Here is a 17675-nt window from a genome sequence, read left to right as displayed (position 1 = left end):
GATAAGCGCTACGAAACGTGCCGCAATCACAAGATCGAGAGAGAACAATGTGTTAGTACTAACATTATTTGATTAAATATCAAATTAAAACTAGAAATTCCTAACAAATGCGAATGGAAAACGGGATAAATAATAATCCAGACATGCAATAGTATCTGAAATGCAATAATAATAAAATAATTAATGGAATTCCAAATAAATTTCAAATAAATCTAAGAATCGAAGCGAAATTGTTTTCTGGATCTTTTAAATCAAAACAAAAATGAGTTAAAAATATTTTTTACAAAATTATACTGAGACGTGCATAATTTGAAGCTATATTCATCAATACACCTGATCAGCTGCAAGGCAACCCTAAGGAAACTCTCAAAAGCACAGAAAGTCAAGCATTTCCAACGCGCAGGCGCAGAGCGAAAGGATTATGTTATAGTTGGAGCTAAGGGTAGGCTGAATATGACAATACATAAAAACATGAAAATATGTATTTGAATGTTTATATGTATGCATACATATGTTACAGTTACCACTTCAGGCAGGTGAAATGTACATTAAATATGGCATTGTGGCAGCCCTGATGAATCATTTTCTTAGGTTAGGCAAGCAATAACGCTGCACTTTCATGAGGTGGTAATGGGGCGGGCGGAGGGCGGAAGGAGAAACTCACCGCTTTGACTCACTTCCTGTGCGCCGGAGGATTCGCCAGACAGCATGACTGCGAATAGGGACAAAGGCTCAAATTAAAAGAAAACTAGGGATATCCCTAATACAATAATAGATACAGTGATAAGTACAAATTTGCTTTTTCTGGGAATCTTTAAATCGGACCCTTGGAAAGTAAAACTGTAACTGTAGATATTTTGAGCACTCCCTAAATTTGGGACTTAACATCTGTTGTTACGTTCGATTGGGCACACACCCACTTACACAGATTAAGATACTATAAAAGAATGAACTAAAACTGAATCTATTAAACTTGAGTTTCCTTTAAAAAGATACATACATTTAAGTTCACATATTTATTTTTTTAAATAGTTAAACGCTATGAACATTTTTTTAATTGTTCTAAGAATCAAAGACAAGAATAATAAAGTCAAAAATAATATAAAAACCCATTAAAAAATATACTTTTTTTACAAATGAAAACGTGTAAATTTTTGATTTTGTCAAGGCACTTTCTTGATTAACTGTTTGTAATTGTTACCATGTTACACGATATTATATGAAATCAAATATGTAGTCATATTATTAGTCATAAAATTCCAGATTATACAATGTATAAATGAACAAATACTTATGTACATATGTATGTATGCGTAAACTTTAAGTAATTATCGCTAATTAGTGACTAGAAGAGTCGTAGGTCACGGCTGTCAAAGCAAAAACAACCAAAGGCAATAATATAATGTATTTAACACAAACATATTTACTCACAGATGTGTTTATGTATGAAAAATGAAAGCCAAATACAAAACTAAAAAGCGGTATTTCAAAAAGCGAGAAGAGAAAAAAAAAGAGAATTGACAATTTGAAAGAGTTATAATGAAAATAAGATAAACAGAGAGGTGATAAAAACAAAGGGGATACCAACGCGCATGGGAAACTGAACTGAAAATTGAGTAAAGACGCCAAACGCTAACGAAACAAAGCGGAACGGAAGCTAAGCTCAAAAGCGAACCGACTGCGAGAGCGAGTTAAATTAAATCACAGCAGCAACAACAAATCAACTTAATGACGACTGGCAACTGTTGGAATGATCAGAGAGAGACGAGAGATGCAGCATCAGGCCGATATGAAAGCTCCAAAGTTAATATCAATAAAGTTTCATAAGCAATGAAAAGTAAAACAAAAAAGACACGAAAGGTATTGGCTTAATTAGTTAGCACTTTAATCACATACATGTATGTATGTAAATACATATTTATATATAAATGTTCATCTACAGGTTGATGGAATTTACCTCTTTTGCATTTGAGTCGTATTGGGCAATTATCTCAATCTCAACAAATGCACCAATGCTAACGCCAACGCCTTTGCCTCCCACTTTGTTGCAAATGCCACTCCTCTTGCAGTTTTCCAATGGGGCGCGTTTCGTGTCAGTTTTGGGCACACAACTTTCGTTGCCAAAATTACGTTTTTTTGTTTTCTTCTCTTGTTTGCGTGTTGCTGCTCCCGCTGTTCGATAATTTACTTTTGCATATATACGATTGTATGTGTTTGCAGTTATGTCAACTTTGATTGCTCTTTAATCTTCGATTCGCTTCATTTTTTTTTTTGTTGTTGCAAAATTCGTGTATAAATTATGGACAATGGAATGAGTGTACACCCGCGATTCATTTATTTAACGTGTTTTCGATTTGACATTGTGTCACACGCATAATTGAGCGATTGCAAGTTGGAATATTCGTTCAATTGAGTTTTTTCGTCTGTAATTTGGCGTATAAAATTTAATTAATATACGGAAACTTTCGACGTCGTGTTGGTTTCTTATAATTTAATAGTGGCCAGTGTGTACACACTCTATAAGTGCTGCGAAGCTAGCTGTCGGTGTGACCAGAGTCATTTTTCTCAGGCGTTGTTAGCACTGCTTACACTGTATCTGAAAATGAACGGCGAACAATTCAATTGTGAATTTTATTCAGCATTTAATTAGCAATACATAAAGATTTTCAAGGAACATTTGAAATTAGATAAAATAAAGGTGTTCAATTTAAAAAAAAGGAGGTCTTCAGCTCCTCACTCCTAAAAAAAATTTTTACATTCTTACTAAACTCTAACGAAAAAATGTTTTCCCTGTTTTCTTTGGCCGTTTATCCGAATAATATTTGGCATCAGTGATTATCATCAGAAAATATATGGCCCAAAAATATATCGATATATTAACAACCACACAGAAATCGAATCGGCTCTGCTGAAAGCGGCAGGTTGTTAGTTTATTCGAAGGATGCGCAGAAATGTTTTATTAATTTGCTTAATAACAATAAGTTTAAGCAAACCGAACATCGGGACAACAGAAGAGCAATGTAGCAGCGCAGAGCATAAAACATGCCGCGGATCCGATGCAATCGACGCAGGTCTGACGAAAGTACTTTAACTTCCACTCCACAATTTATTAAATATGCATTTTTGTAGAATTTAGTAAAATAACGCGTCGAATTCAGAAGGCTCTGGCCAGCTATGAGCCATGCAGCAGAGATGGAAGTGACGCCAATTGCACCTGCCACGTTGCGGTTCTCAAACGGGATCTGGCGCCCTACAAATCAACAGGTTTCAGTCGAAAAATGATTGAGGACGCAGCGAAGTTTGGAACGCAATATAAGATATATGAGAAGCAGCTTTATCGGGACGCCAACTGCATGTTCCCCGCCCGCTGCCAGGGTATAGAGCACTTCCTGTTGCAGCTGCTTCCGGAGTTGCCCAACATGGACATGGTGATCAACACTCGGGACTATCCACAGCTGCATTCCAGTTGGACTCGCGCCGGCCCGGTTCTCTCCTTCTCCAAGACCAATGACTATCGCGATATTATGTATCCAGCTTGGACGTTTTGGGCAGGTGGACCAGCCACAAAGTTACATCCCACGGGTATCGGACGATGGGACTTAATGCGCGAAAAGCTGAAGAGTCGCGCCTCAAGCATTCCCTGGCATGAGAAGCAGGAGATTGGTTTCTTTCGCGGCTCACGTACATCTGATGAACGGGATTCGTTGATTTTGCTATCTCGGCGTAAGCCTGAGCTTGTGGAGGCGCAGTATACAAAGAATCAGGCGTGGAAGTCACTGAAAGACACGCTTGACGCTCCGCCAGCAGCTGAAGTGTCCTTTGAGGATCATTGCAAATACAAATACCTGTTCAATTTTCGCGGAGTGGCGGCCAGCTTTCGTCTAAAGCATCTCTTCCTCTGCAAGTCCCTTGTCTTTCATGTGGGTGACGAGTGGCAAGAGTTTTTCTACGATCAGCTGAAGCCATGGGTGCACTATGTGCCCCTCCAAAGTTATCCCAGCCAGGAGCAATACGAAGAACTGCTTATCTACTTTAAAAAGAATGACGTCATGGCACAGGAAATAGCTCAACGTGGACACGACTTCATCTGGCAGCATCTTCGGATGCAGGATGTTAAATGTTACTGGAAGAATCTTCTCAAACGCTACGAAAAGCTTATGAAATACGAGGTGCAACCAGATCCTGAATTGATACACATTGGTGGACCCACCAAGGATGAACTATAGTTCTTTAAGATCGGAATCTCTAAATTATACAAGCATTGTAAATGTATTTAATAGATTTTTTATTTATAAATATATAAATGCAACTTGGACAATGTAACTATTGCAATATACTTGACCGCTTTGGCAACTTTGTTTTTAGGTGGTGATGATGAAGGCTTAATATTTCCATCAATACGAATTTTTAGAAGATTGTAAGGGTGAATGAATAAATGATGAAGTTTGTATATGTATTTAGAACTCTTAAATCAAAAATTTATGTTTTCCTTTCAATTCATTCCGATTTGTTTAAACAATAATTTCGAATCTGTTGCTAATACCATATTTTCTGATCATGTCTTATTTTATAAATAAATAAATAAAATAAATACTAGTTGGTATATTTTATTAATAGCTGCATATAAAATCTACATATAGATAAAGCTAGTCAAGGTTTTCATTCACTGTGATTTCGATTAAATGCGACCTTATACAAATAAAGAGTTTGCCGTGTGGAATGACTTAAACATAATCATTAGAACAGTTTAAATATTTTTAATTTAACTGACCACTTATAACAATGGCAATTCTGAAGAAAAAGATAAAAATAGAACATTAATGAAACTTGCAAAAATTAAAGATGGACTTATAGGTAAATGCGTAATAGCTGGCGTTGAGTAATCTTCTTGTTGCATAGAGGACACTTGTGTGTGGACTGCACTGCGGATGTGAGGCAACTCTTGCAGAAGATGTGTCCACAGCGCGTCGTGCACGGCTCTCGTTGACGGACGTTCTCCAGGCACACCGGACATTTGTACACATCCTCGGATGAGATGTTATGTGCCTCTTGTGAGCGCTTAGGTGGAGATGGACCATCTGCTGGGGCGGAACCAATAATCTCGATATCTGGCTGGGATCTACGTACACCTCGGCGTGCAGTAGTCGCCGGTTGATCGCCGGTATCCGACAGATTTACGAAGCCCGCAAAGCGAGGTGGCGTGCATAAATCAATAATGGCATTGGGTGCTACATATCGAGCTGCTCTGATGCGGGAACTGAAATCAACGTTAAAATCGGACAGATCTACGAGATCAATTGGCTGGCCTGTAAATAAAGATAAACATGAATGAGTTGTTTAAATATGAAGAATGCCAACTTACTGATATCCACTGAACGACGGTTGCGCTGAGCACTCACGACTCTCGGAGTCGAAGCTGCGCCGTATTCCAGAATCGAATCCTGATCCAGGCTGAGCTGCCTGGCTGCTCCTGACACGTCCTGAAACGATGGTGTAGACTGTGTACTGTTGCTGTTGTTGCTGTTATTGCTGTTGTTGGAGCTGCTATTGCTGCTGGTGCTGTTCGCAATCAAGTTACTGTCGCTCTCATTATATATGGTGGAATTCTCCATTTGAACTGATGATTCCAAGCTGGCTCGAGAATTAGTTGTATTTGACTGCAAATCATGTGCGTTCGGTTATAGAAAACGCTTGATTGAACGCAACAGTGCAAACTTACCTGTTCTGAAGTATTCCAGGCTGAAGTCGAGTTGAAAATACTAAACATGCTACTCAGTATTAGCCGTTTTCTTTGGAGCACCAATCTCTGTGTAATTTGCGCGGCTATACAAAAGAAATTGTCAAATATATATCGAAGAACAGCTGCTTGCTGACTCCGGCTGCCTATCGGAATGACAGTGTTGATAAGCGACACGCCATTTCACTGTTATCGATACGTCCCACGTCACATCAAAACAATAGTCAATCGGGCAGTACTAAAGAAAACAAGAGTATAAATAATTTTAATCGCCATGGACAAAGATAAATTCACTCTTCAAATAATCCGGCAGGATTTGATTGATAACAATCTGCAAGCCAAAGCCATTATACAGGTGAGTTGTGAATGCAAGCGATGAATATATATAAAGAGGTACAACTTGGATGTTTCAGGATATACTCAACAGCAGGTCATCTATCGTCGAACTGGAGGAACTCAATGAAGCTGGTCGGGCCAAGTTATCAGCTATACGCAAGAATATCGAACGGTTAGATGATTGGGCACGTGACATGGCCGATCCCGCATTGGCCGTGGAGGTCGACACGCATCGGGAGCAATTCTCCAAGACATTACAAGCATTCCGCAAGGCGAACGTGTCCACCATGCTGGAGATCGAGAAGGCAAATCGGGAGGAGCTCATGGCCATTACCGGCGAGAGTGATCTGAGGCAGCGCACCAACGCGGGAGCACGGCACAATCGCGGCAGTCTTGTCTCTCAGGAGAACGACGTGACGGAGAAGATGCTGGCCATATCGCGCCATCTGTCGGAGACAACTCAGAAGAGTGCGGTGACATTGGAGACACTTGTTGCCTCTTCACAGAATGTGGAGGCCACCAACGATGAGCTGTACAATACGGCCGGAAGCATTACACAGTCCGGCAAGCTGCTAAAGAAATACGGAAGACGCGAGTGCACCGACAAAATGTTGCTATTCTTTGCATTTTGTTTATTCCTCGCTTGTGTCTTCTACATTGTCCAGAAGCGACTCTTTTAGGTCTAAATCTGTGGTATCTGTTAAATGGGAATAGTTTAAATAGGCTTATATCATGTCTCTGTAATATGTGTGAAACGCTTTGCTAATTTAAGAATTACTTATTGCCAATCATATTTATTTAAAGTTGTACAAGATTTCGCTATAAATATATATATATATATTGCTAGTAAGGACATCGGGGAACATTGCCTGGATTTGTAAAGCCATTCGTGTTGACCATGCGGCAAATATCCTTATAGGACCGTTGAGGTTCCTGTGTCCGGGGTCTGGATCTCTGCGGCTGTCTATATCCCTGATGATATTGGTAGCCTTGTGCAACGTCTCTTGGATTACTTGCGAATATTTGATCGAATAAAGTCCTGCCACTGATAGAGCCGAACAGCAACAGACTAAGGATTAAGCACGGAAATAGTATTTGCATAATGAAATTAGTAAATAAGCAGCTCCGAGTAAGTATGCGCATTTAATGAGCTTAACTTAGTACAAGTTGGCCTACTTATGAAATTTCCGCAACCTTGTGCAAAGTGTGAAAGTGTCATGAACAAAACTGATAACAGCATTTATTTGAATATGAAATAAGTTATTTCAAATAACACGTTGTCCAACACTGCGTTGCCGGCAATCAGCTGACACTGTCAGCACTGGCACCATTTGTTTGGCTTTGCTTGTGTTTATAAAATTGCTGAATTTATAACCAAATTGCGAACAATATGAATCGAACCGAGCAAACTTTTGAGGACCTCAAGTCTTATTTTCGTACACACAGCAAAATCCGTGAACAGCGGCCGCACATGTCAAAGGTAAATCAAAAAAAATATATTCCTACATTGCCGGCATTTAATTATTTTATTGTTTTTTCCTGTAGGTTCATTCGGTGTGCTGGAACGCAAATGGATGCCACCTGGCTTCGGGATCATTTGACAAGACAGTCGCCGTATACGCCTTGGAGCGCGATCGTTTCGTGAAGAACAATGTGTTCCGTGGTCACACGGCATCCGTGGATCAGTTGTGTTGGCACAAAACGAATCCCGACCAGTTCAGCACGGCGAGCGGCGACAAGACAGTCCGGATTTGGGACATTCGAGTGGCCAAGTGTGTTTCGGTGACCAATACCAAGGGCGAGAATATAAACATTGCCTGGTCGCCGGATGGCAAGACAATTGCCGTGGGCAACAAGGAGGATCTGATAACATTCATTGACACGCGCACCAACAAAATCCGGGTGGAGGAGCCGTTCAGCTTTGAGGTCAACGAGATATCGTGGAACAACACAAACGATCTGTTCTTCCTCACCAATGGCATGGGATGCATGCACGTCCTCAACTATCCCAGCCTGGAGCATCAGACGACACTGAAAGCCCATCCCGCCAACTGCATCTGCATAGAGTTCGGACCCACAGGTAAGCTTTATAAATGGATTACTTTGATGAAGTCTCGCTGAACCTTTTTCTGATTGCAGGCAAATACTTTGCGACGGGATCGGCAGACGCACAGGTTTCCCTCTGGGATGCCAACGAGCTGGCCTGCCTGCGAATGATTAGCCGCCTGGAGTGGCCCGTACGCACCATATCCTTCAGCCACGATGAGCGACTTATTGCCTCGGCCAGCGAGGATCTCGTCATAGACATCGCCTTCACCGAGACGGGCGAACGAGTCACCGACATCCATGTGGACGCGTCCACCTTTACGGTGGCGTGGCATCCCAAGCAGTATCTGCTGGCCTATGCCTGCGACGAGAAGGAAACCATTGGCGACAGGCGGCGGGATGTAGGCAACGTTAAGATCTACGGTTTTCCTGAGTAGACCCGTAGTCAAGTATTTCAGCAGTTTGTCTTTTTATACAAATATTCGACGACCATGTCGAATACCCTACTTCTATTAAGTTACTAATGTAATTCTAATAAACATTTATACTCTTGGATCATGGACAAAGTGCAATTTTTGATATGTATATATTTAGAGTCAAAACATATATGAAAGTTTTTCCCCCGAGGTGTGACAAACTTCCAACCTTCATAGAATCATTCACCATTATTTAGGCTATTTTTGAATTCCATTGGTCTTGTCATTAATTGCTTTTATTGTCTTTTTAAACAACTTTTGGTTGTATAAATTTATGAATTTGAATTACTTGCCTTTATTGTGATTTTCCAGAGTTTTGGCTGCCAAACTACAGATGGCGCTGCAGTTAGTTTAAAATTGTGAATGAGCTATCGATACTTTAAAGTCTTAGTTTTCATAAGTGCTGTAAAGCGGTAGTATTACAAATCGATTTAAAGGGTCTATCGGCGGTCAATTTGAATATATATTTGAAGATATTAAAATAAATTAAACATTGAATGTTATATCAGTATGTTCTTAATTCCATTCGCGAATAGATTAATTAGTATTAGTATTACTCAACAGATTCATAGTCTCTTGCACTTTAAATACGAGAACACGTCAAGATTACTTAAATTCCCATTAATTAAAAGCCACTTTAATGAAATGCCACTTAATATGCTTTAAGACCATAAACAACGTTACAACAACTTATTTGCGGCGCCTTTTGGCTATAGAATTCCCAGGGTCATAGTTCAGCAGGTCTGTTGAGAGTTTCCCCTTGGTTTAACTGCCAAAAACATGCAGAGTAGACGGCTTTTAAATGAGAAAGGGCAAAGGATTAAGCTGAATAAAGGCAGCCAAACAAAATAGGAGCAAATAAATAATGCTGAAGGCTTAAAATGCCGCTGACCGCGTTGGACTTAAAGTGCAGCAATGAAACGGTCGATAATGAGGAATAACGAGGAAAATCTGTATTGGCAGCGCGCCATTTGGCCAAGTATATACAATTATAAAAAGGGAGGAAAAAAACACCGAATCCCATTAATAATGCAATTGTATTTCTCTCTTCAAGTACATTCAATAAGGCGAACGTTGCGTTAATGATGTTCATAAATAATTACTGAAAATCCTTTCAGAAAACCCCGAAGTCCAAAGGAATGTACATATGTATGTGGACGCTTTGAATGAGAGTCGACGTCTGGCAAATGAGCCAAGCAATCGAGTCATTTTCGAGTGCATTTATATTTCAATGTCAGTCGAAGTCAATTTGTTGTTGCATGCAACACACAGACCATTTTGTCAGGGGGAACTCACACACATAGACACACACTCACATTACATTAAAATAGCGCAAATGAACTGTCTCATTAATTATGCACCTTAATTTCCATCTCTCACTGGTTTTTATTTAAAATGAAACTGAATACAACTTTCCGGCAAATGGTTTCAGAGTTGAGAGCTAAATAAAAATAACTAGAAGCTGCGTCCTTGCAGAGCGCACAGTGGTTTGAAAATATATGTCGCAGTGTCGAAATAATTTCAGATGCAAATGGACAGAAGTTTATCGAGCGGAAATGGAAGAAGAAACTGTATATTACAGTGCCAAAAATCACAAAAACAACATATTTTATTAAACAGAGACAGGATATACAACCTTTCCGAATGGAAAATGAAAAATAATTGTTGTTTCTTAAGCAGTCTATTAAAATTGCAAATTAATTATATAGTAATATTAATTTTATAACTTATAATAGTTATGGTTGCTGATTATGACAGCTAAAATTATGGTTAATCCCTAGCAAATAAATTAAGAAATGGTGTTTATTATTTTATAGGTTTACATGCATCCATATTGGTTTTCAGTTCATCCAAACGCAATGCAACAACATTTTCAATCAGCTACCAAAATAAGCAAAACCACTGCAACCACTGGATAGCGTCACCACAACCACAACCACAACAGAACAGGTCACCGCTATAAAGAGGATTCTAGAGTTTGGCTTGTAATTAAAAAGCATTGCATTTGACTAGACACAAGATTACAAAAGTTGAAGAGATTCAAAATAAATACTCTTCAAATTACAGCGCAGTAAAACAAAATATTCCTGACAAGAATATCGACAATTTATAGTTTATAAATAGTAACTTTCAATTGACAATAAATTATATTTAACACAATATATATACATGGGGAAAAGTTCGGCTTTCAAAACAATTCAAAGAGTTTTTCAAAAATTACTCTAGATTTCAGAAGATTCATTAAAAGCTATATATTCAAGCTCCATTTTTTTATATTGAAGTAGGTCAGAAAAGTATATTTGATGTAAGATAAGAATGACTCGGATACAGTATTTTCTCGTCGAATACTTTTTCATTTTAGTTTAGGTTCTTTCCTCTTTTGTGTTCCTCTTTGTGCCTTTTTAATTAATAAGCCACTAAAGCTGGTCATAAAAACTTATTGCTGTACTTATAGCAAAAACGAAAACTCAAAAAATATTTAACAGTTTAAGATTTAAATCGAAATAAACTAGTTTACTGCTTTCATAATTATACTTCATTAACAAATATTTTACGCTCGATTTGTGGGGAATTTCAAAGAGTGCGAAAACCACTCAAGTTTTATTATTAAAGTGTCCTATTTTTGGTATCAAGGACATTTTGATTAAAGCTTCTATTGCAATCGACAGGCGAGTGCAAACGTCACTCAACCTGACTGTGATAGCGATGAAAGAAGACACACACACATACACAGACACACTCACTGACAAGATGTGACACTGAGATAGATAAGAGAGAAGTATGTTACCTAATAGGTAATACCCCTAACTGATGATATCATATGAAAACCTGTTTTATTTATGAGAAAACTTAGTTCAGAAAAACATCAAGTTATTTAAGTATACTGGTTAATTTACGGAAATAAAAAAGGGATTAAAAAAATTTTTATGGAATTTGATTAGTGTATTTAAATTAAAAGTAAATCCTGTGTGTAGAACCGAATATGCTAATCTGAAGTATTCAAGAGAGGTATCTCTTACTTTTAAGATTTTCAGCAAAAAGTTCAATAAATCAGCTTTATTGTGTAAGCTTCAACGTGACTTATACAAACCCACCTCGATAGTGAAAAATAAATTAACTTGTATAACTTAAAGGTTCTATATTTAAAAGAAAAAAATTTTTCAGCACTCAAGCAAAAATTACAGGGTATATAGATTTGCAGTACAAACATCTAGAGCAAATGTCAGCTTGCATATTTACTTATCGAAACAGTTAAGGTGGTTGTAAACCAAGTATAGCCGTACAACGTCAAATTACAGGGTATACAGCTTTGTAATACAAGTAACTGCAACTATATATATAGCTGCTACTGCGTCAGCCATCGCTTCCAGTTGTCTAAGCGAATTAATTTTTGGCTAAGACGGCGATGTTCGCGTGGCTGATGGCTGATGGCCATGGCCAATTCGGGAGCAGGGCGTTGCCGGTTTTTATAGGCACCTTCAATCCACTTTGTAAGCCATTCTACGGCAATAAAGGCTCAAGTGAGTGCCTCTAATATAAAATTGAATTTAAATAAATGGAGTCGAGGGCCGTAAAAGCCAAAAGCACGACCCGCTGCCACACGTTTCGAATCTGATTTGATTTGTTTGGCAAGACATCTCTCTCTCTCTCTCTCTCTCTCTCTCTCTCTCTCACGAACACACTCTGTGTGTCTCTCAGTCTCGCTTGCTAAGCGTACGACCAGCACTTAGGCAAAATTTAATATGCAACAATCTTTGGCAGGCAGCGGAAAAAAAGCATAGTATAAAGAAGACGCATAATCAACATCAGCAGCATTGAGAGGGGCAAGGAGAGGAGCAAAGAGGAGAGGAGAATTGAGAGGCGAGACAGGAAAAGACGAAGATGTCGAAGTATTGTAATAAATCGCCGGCTAAATATGTGGCACGAAATAGCTTTAATTTATTCATGCCACGCGCGCGTGTTGCAAGTCAATGTGTGGGTGTTTTACAGCAAGTGGGAGGGCGGGGGAAGGCATTGATTAAAAATGCAAAAGACTGCACTGCGCCGATCTGTCTGCACTTAAGTGGACAACAACAGTTTCTTTTTTGTTGTTGTTGCTCGCTGCTTGTGGCACATTATGCAAATGTTGTTGCCACCGCGCAGAGGATTGTTTGTTGATTTGAAAGGCCTTAGCAGAGGACTCTAGCTGGCTAATTGGATGACAGCTAATTAAGACAGACAGTCGACAAATTGGCAGCATGTCTAGGTAACCATTTGGGATAGATTTGGGCAATTATCCCTGATTCCCTTTCCAAGTGTGTGCATGTGTGTGTGTGCGAGTGTGTAGCTGTATAAATGTTGTCTCTGTAATAATATTGTAAGCTCATTTAATGGCAGCAGCTTTTTAATGTTTTTAATGGCCCAAAGCTACATACAACGAGCCAAGGGTCGTTGTCTATACTTGCCACCAGTTGTTGCGTCTCTGTTTTTCCTTGTCCTTGTAATTTAGAGTTGTCTCCTAATATCGCGACACAAGCGACGACAGCAACCTTTGTGTGAGTCTATTTAAAATAAATTACACTGTTCTTTTTACAAATACACATACAAACTCATATGTGAAGCAAAAAGTGTGACATGAATTTCAATTATTGTGTTTAATTTTATACCCCGTAGCGCAATAAGAAGAGGGGTATTTCTAACATTTCAGTTTACTTAGTATCAGGCTTATACATATTTTCTTTCAATTAAAAATTATTTACAAATCAACAGTTGTATAATATATATGATAAATAGAACAGCTTAAAGCTACCCATTATAATAATAATTTTAAAGTTATCTTCTCTGCATTTCTTGGAAAATGTACAGGTTTTCTATGAAAATCCATTCAATTAGAAACTGGACAGATTTAGCTTGTTCAAGTATTTGCATAAAAGCAAATTTATTATTATGAAAATGCTTAGCTAGAACCATGTACAGTGGGCTTAAACTGAGCAAAAAGTGAATAAGTATATATTTATGAAATACTTATAAAATTCCTTAATTAAACTTTATCTTTCAAATAATAAGTATTCTTTGAACTTATGCAAGAGCTAAGAATATTTAAGTAAACTACACATGCATTTGGGTGTGTGTGTGTGTGCGTGTGTGTGTACACCTTGTGGCAGTTAGCATTTAAGTGTACAACGTGTTGTTGTCGCTTTACACACACAATCTTACTTGCACACACCCCCACTCGTGCGTGTGTGTGTGTGAAGCTGTTGTGAAATTGACTCACTTCAGTGGCAACATCTTGTGACTGAAATCTGTTGGCAAGTGTACATAGAGAGCAACTGACTGAGTGAGACAGGGAGAGAGGGAGAGAGAAAGAAATGCTGATAAAACATAGCATGTTTATTTATACAGGCAATTTCAACACTCGCTTCGATTTCGCAAAAGTTGTAACTCAAAATAATCTTTTTGGAGTTGTACTTTATATAAATTAGCCAAATAGTCCTTTAAAATTTAATTTAAAATGTGCAACCAATTAAATTTATTGCTGTCGAAAACGAGGGGAAAAAAATAAAAATTAAAGCTTAAACAGTAATTAATAATTATGTGTTGTAGCCAATTTGTGTTATAATTATAATTATTCACCAACTTTTGCAATACATCAAATTGGTTTTTTCTCTATTACATAAACGTGTTAGGGAAATTGCTTTTTTGAAGTTCGACTCGAGTTGTTTGCAATTTGTTTGTTTTTAAAAAGTTTTCAGCAAAGTTTTCAGTGCGTATGCTGAATTTTTCGATTAAATGTTCAGAAATATAAGAGGAAGATTGCAGGAAACTCATTTTGTGGGTGTCAACGGATTAAATTAAGCGTAGTAATCTCTTTGGCCCACATCGCGTTGCTGACAGTTAACGAGGGTCATCAAGGGGTTAACGTCACACGTAAGGTAACTAATAATGGGAAATCTCTTAAAGAAAATTAAAGTCTTTTCCTCAATATCAAAACGTATGCGAGTATATCTGATTTCAGTAAATGTGTTCGAACATCAAAAAACTCTTTCTCACACTTGTCGTTTGAGCCAAGTTATGTAATGTCAATCGGCTTCTTAAGGCGTTTCCATAAAAATGTAAGTCGTGTAATGCATGTATTTGTGTGTATCTGTGTATCTGTATGTGTGTGAGTTCATGTTATCGCACACATCTCGTCTGATTATCCTGTGACAATGTGCGCACCAAATAAAATCAGCATTTTCGCTTTTCCTTCCAAGTCAAGTGTTGGCCTGCCTTAGTGTCTGTGTATCTGCAGCTGTGTGGGTGTATCTGTATCTGTGTGTGTGTGTGTGTGTGTCACAGGCTGTAATGGCCCGCAGCTAAACACAAGTTTTGTTTTCCACTGTTTAACACGCATTCTGGCAATGTGGTCCTTGTTCGTTCGTCAGTCCCATTCACGGTTACATTTCGATGGCCTCGAAATGCTGCATGCCTCTTGCCACTTGTCGCAAACAGCAGCCAAACAGCAGCCATTACATCTTCAACTTCAGGCAGCTTTAAAGAGATCCTTAACTACAAGTTGATGCCATCTGAATGGAAATTATCTAAGTTCCTTTTCGGCTGGATTTGTAATTGGATAAGCAACCAAGCAGGTCCTTAAATTTAATGTCATCTTACAGTCATATATAAATCCATTATTCCCATGCCACAAGCATACAGCAGCCTGCAGGATTCAGCATCAGATCCTTACAACATTTCGTGCCGAAATCCAATTCCGCTTATTTATGTGCTGGGTTAATTCAAATACAAAGATAAGGCACAACATGGCTACAATAGATAGATACGCGTACTTCAACACGCTCTGTTTTACACACACACACACACACACACAAACAGACAGAGACTTGGCACCTGTATAAAAAAGTTTTCTATTTACAGCCCATCAAGTGGGCTTCATTTTTGTGTGTCTTTTATACGTAGTACCCATTGAAAATGACGGAGGCGGGTATTATAATTTTGTAAAAGTGTGTGAGAATCAAATCGTATATATTCTTAATTGGCAGCTTGTTAGTGTAAAAATCAGTGAATAAATTAATTTTAACGGCAACTGATTACAAGTGTATTTTATATAAGCAGGGTATACTCTCAACTGAAACATTTAAGTATTGCTTTGTTTTTCTCAGTCTCTACGATTTGTCTCCCCTCCCCGTTTTATCTTTTGTCTATTTATTTCTTATTTGTTGCTGCTTGTCACTTTTGGAGCATTTTATGCGCTTTTTACAGCACGTATCCTTTTTGCAAGTCGACTTACCGCTTTGCTTTTGCCTTTTATTGCATTAACAAAAGGTAAGTTGAGCACGTGTTTGCAAAAAAAGCCTAGAACTCAATGCATCTAGAGACAAACAGAGAGACAAAGAAATAGAGAGAGAGAGATAGATAGATACCTCATGAGGCTCTCTTTGTTTGCGATGGATTTCTTGTACCCTTTTCAAGGACCTGCGCAACTTCTATTAAATTCACACTTCAATTACCAACGTTAGCTTCCAACAGCTGTTGGCCAGCTCTGACCTAAGGTCCGAAGGGCTTATGTCAGACAATACGTTATGGTCATGTTCGAAGGGGGAGATAGGTTAGGGAGGAGGGGAAAATGGATTGTCCGAATTAGGGCAAGCTCATTCTCGGCTTTAGGTTTTGTGCAAAAATTGTGTAGAAATTTATTTAGCTGCGTTTCGAAGTGTCCTTGTGGGATTTACACATTTGCTCGGGATTTGACAGTTTGCACTTCATTTAGTCCTCGCCAGCATCCTGCCGCTTGAGTGTGTTGCAAGTTATTCGCACACACTCATAAATACTCAACGTACACAGAAATTGGCCATTCGTTTGCTGTTGCTTTCAATGCTCCTTGGCATGTCGATTCACTCCCTCCAACCCCGTCCCCTCCTATCCTGCTTTCCTTCTAGGCCGACTTCTGATAGAATGCCCATGCTGACCACGAGTTCAATCCATTTGCCAGCGTTCCTTGTGCCGGCCACAAACCGGACCCGGACCCGGACCCGAACCCGAACCCGGAAACCAGTCTGTTTTCATACGAATTTATTGGTTTTCCTAACATCTAAGTGGATCAGCTTTCAGAATGTAATACGCTGCAGATATACTGCTCTTAAAATTGCTTTTCTTTTGGCCTTTGTTAACCGAAAATATTATGTTTAACAAATCGAAAGTACTCGACTTGAGTATACTCTGTACTCAGGAAAAAACAACAGCAAACATATATATTTAAAACCAAAAAAAAACCTTTCACTTGTTGAGTAGTAACACAAAAACTGTAAAATAAAATAACATCTTTTTGTAATCAATGTTTCGCAGTCAAAAATGCAATATTTGCATTGGTTTAACTTCTGATATGCATTAAAAATAAATATATTTAATATAATGTGGAAATATTTTGTACTTTGATGCTAAATGTTTATACTGACAGCATAACACTTTTCAATTATAATTTTCAATCAATAATTTGGCTATATATTCAGCCCCTCATTCCATCAGATCTTAGTTGTAGTAATATGATAAATAGTTTTGTATATTAAGTAAGATTTGAGCATAATTTAAATAAAATAACAGTTTTCTTAATTTTAAGCTCAACAATAATAATTTTATGTACTATCATTTCATTCTTAAATTGACAGGACATTAAAAATATAGATGGTCGACTTGGTTTCACAGATGTCTGTGTTACATTCTAAGAAATAACTAATTGAATTTTAATTTGCATCATCTTCGGTGTCGTCTCCAACTGCCTGTCATCCATTAAAGACGCTTCAAAGTTTTCGTAAAGTTGTTCTTTTAATTAAAATTTCACACGTTCATTGAACAGCGTTAATGAGCTGTACATTGAAGTCGACCTTTAAATGAGACCAAGTAATTCAATTTGAGTCGTTGATAAAGTTGATGACAAGCATGAAACATAAATTGGGTTAAATGAGGCTAAAAATAGATATTTAATTCAGATATTAATGAGACTCTCCTTTCAAGTCGTCATAGATAATGAGTATTTATTAATTTATCCATTATTTGTTCTACTTTTCCGCATTAATTCATCAAAACTGTTGCGGCTCATTACCTGA

The 17675-nt window shown here is 38.1% G+C and overlaps 4 protein-coding genes and 1 long non-coding RNA gene across 5 annotated transcripts; 4 read left to right on the top strand and 1 right to left on the bottom strand.

Annotated features, from left to right (window-relative positions):
• The first annotated feature begins 313 nt into the window (after nt 1-313).
• On the top strand, nt 314-963 carry LOC117790432. The gene is made up of 2 exons (XR_004617978.1): nt 314-442; nt 521-963. It is a non-coding gene; the product is annotated as an uncharacterized LOC117790432 (long non-coding RNA).
• Nucleotides 964-2903: 1940 nt separating this feature from the next.
• LOC117790766 (O-glucosyltransferase rumi) lies at nt 2904-4471 on the top strand. The gene is made up of 2 exons (XM_034630320.1): nt 2904-3071; nt 3130-4471. The coding sequence occupies exons 1-2, from the start codon at nt 2942-2944 to the stop codon at nt 4224-4226; spliced, it is 1227 nt and encodes a 408-aa protein (XP_034486211.1). The 5' UTR covers nt 2904-2941; the 3' UTR covers nt 4227-4471.
• A 120-nt stretch (nt 4472-4591) lies between these two features.
• On the bottom strand, nt 4592-5915 carry LOC117790768 (homeobox protein 5). Its single transcript, XM_034630321.1, has 3 exons — nt 5720-5915; nt 5363-5657; nt 4592-5306 (listed from the first exon to the last, which is right to left on the bottom strand). Exons 1-3 carry the CDS (start codon nt 5765-5767, stop codon nt 4849-4851), a joined length of 801 nt encoding a protein of 266 aa, XP_034486212.1. The 5' UTR covers nt 5768-5915; the 3' UTR covers nt 4592-4848.
• Nucleotides 5916-5944: 29 nt separating this feature from the next.
• LOC117790769 (vesicle transport protein SEC20) lies at nt 5945-6866 on the top strand. The gene is made up of 2 exons (XM_034630322.1): nt 5945-6092; nt 6151-6866. Exons 1-2 carry the CDS (start codon nt 6012-6014, stop codon nt 6751-6753), a joined length of 684 nt encoding a protein of 227 aa, XP_034486213.1. The 5' UTR covers nt 5945-6011; the 3' UTR covers nt 6754-6866.
• A 534-nt stretch (nt 6867-7400) lies between these two features.
• On the top strand, nt 7401-8681 carry LOC117790513 (THO complex subunit 3). Its single transcript, XM_034629975.1, has 3 exons — nt 7401-7553; nt 7619-8153; nt 8213-8681. Exons 1-3 carry the CDS (start codon nt 7464-7466, stop codon nt 8554-8556), a joined length of 969 nt encoding a protein of 322 aa, XP_034485866.1. The 5' UTR covers nt 7401-7463; the 3' UTR covers nt 8557-8681.
• The last annotated feature ends 8994 nt before the right edge of the window (nt 8682-17675 follow it).

This window comes from Drosophila innubila (assembly GCF_004354385.1).
Source record: "Drosophila innubila isolate TH190305 chromosome 3R unlocalized genomic scaffold, UK_Dinn_1.0 2_E_3R, whole genome shotgun sequence".
NCBI lineage: Eukaryota > Metazoa > Arthropoda > Insecta > Diptera > Drosophilidae > Drosophila > Drosophila innubila.
Note: the sequence above shows the minus strand (reverse complement) of the source record. Positions and strands in the feature narration are given on the sequence as shown.